The sequence below is a fragment of the Ostrea edulis genome, chromosome 2 (assembly GCF_947568905.1).
Source record: "Ostrea edulis chromosome 2, xbOstEdul1.1, whole genome shotgun sequence".
Taxonomy (NCBI): domain Eukaryota; kingdom Metazoa; phylum Mollusca; class Bivalvia; order Ostreida; family Ostreidae; genus Ostrea; species Ostrea edulis.
In genome coordinates, this window is record NC_079165.1 from 7,183,901 (window position 1) to 7,185,150 (window position 1,250).

A 1,250-nucleotide genomic window follows, 5' to 3' on the forward strand; every position below is an offset into this window, starting at 1 on the left:
TACTTTTCATTCATATGTCGATTCAATATATCCCAGTGAACTCGAAATAAAATACACCACAGAGTCGTCCACTTCTGCTTCATACTTAGATATTTTATTGAAAGTAGATATTAACGGCAAACTAACAACTCAACTTTATGACAGACGGGATGATTTCAACTTCTCCATCGTCAACTTTCCATATTTATGTAGCAATATTCCATTATCACCTGCATATGATGTTTATATATCTCAACGGATTCGATACGCAAGAGCTTGTTCTGGGTATATTCAATTTTTAAATCGAAGCAGGCTACTGACAAACAAGTTGATGGTGCAGGGGTTCCAACAGTGTCGTTTAAAGTCAGCATGTCACACATTCTATGGTCGTTATAACGATCTAGTTCGTCAATACAACCCTCATTTGGTTCAAATGCTGTCTGACGTGTTTCATACCGATTGTTAGGTCGTTCCTGGCACACTGAGCATTTTTGATATGCTATAAATAGAAGTATGTTGATTTTTTTTTAAGAAAACATGCGAGTTGATTCTTCGTATCACATTCGAAAAGCTTAGTCACAATACGATGTAACTGCCAAGTGGTTGATGGTCTTTTTTTCTCATATGCTCTTTCAAAGGAATAAGGTAGTATTTACACATTTCAAATAAAATCTACATTGCACATAAAAATACTAGTTGATGACTTGAGTTAAAGACTTGTAAATGAAAAACAAAACAAAGAAAGACACTATGCTTTGATATTGCTCGACACAATCTTTATTTCAAATCCTGCACTATCAGTGCGTACATAACTTTCCAAGTGTACTTATACCATATATACAAACTATCTAAATATGTAAATAGCCATGGTGTCTGCATATCCAATATCAACTGAAAAGAAAAATAAGAATTTAATACAATACTGTGTACTCCCTGATGTCGTTGTTTTTATGTGAATTTTTCCTTTCCGTATTCCATTTATTTTCATAATTTTCTAGAACAAGTAAAGAATATTTAACAATTAAATGCTTTCCTTGATTATACGTTTTAGATTAAAGTTCTTCACAAAATGGGGAAAGTTTAAAGTTTGACTTTGAATTTTACTTGCAAATTCGTTTCTAAAAGACCAGTCGAAAATCACTTGCTAAAATCTTTTTTTTCAAAAATGATGAAAATGAAAACGAAGATCATGTTTGTATATATTTGTGAAAAGGGGAGGAAACAAACGGTGATTAATCTCATAAATTCGAAAACGAATACGCAATCAAGAG

General features: G+C 32.4%; 1 protein-coding gene across 1 annotated transcript in view; it reads right to left on the reverse strand.

The window, feature by feature from the left end:
* Positions 1 to 730: 730 nt before the first annotated feature.
* LOC125678614 (uncharacterized) overlaps positions 731 to 1,250 on the reverse strand; it is a 22,983-nt gene continuing 22,463 nt past the window's right edge. Inside the window, exon 15 of the mRNA XM_056157492.1 lies at positions 731 to 870. Within this exon, the coding sequence (XP_056013467.1) occupies positions 824 to 870 (47 nt within the window). The 3' untranslated portion in view covers positions 731 to 823. The remainder of the gene's footprint in view (positions 871 to 1,250) is intronic.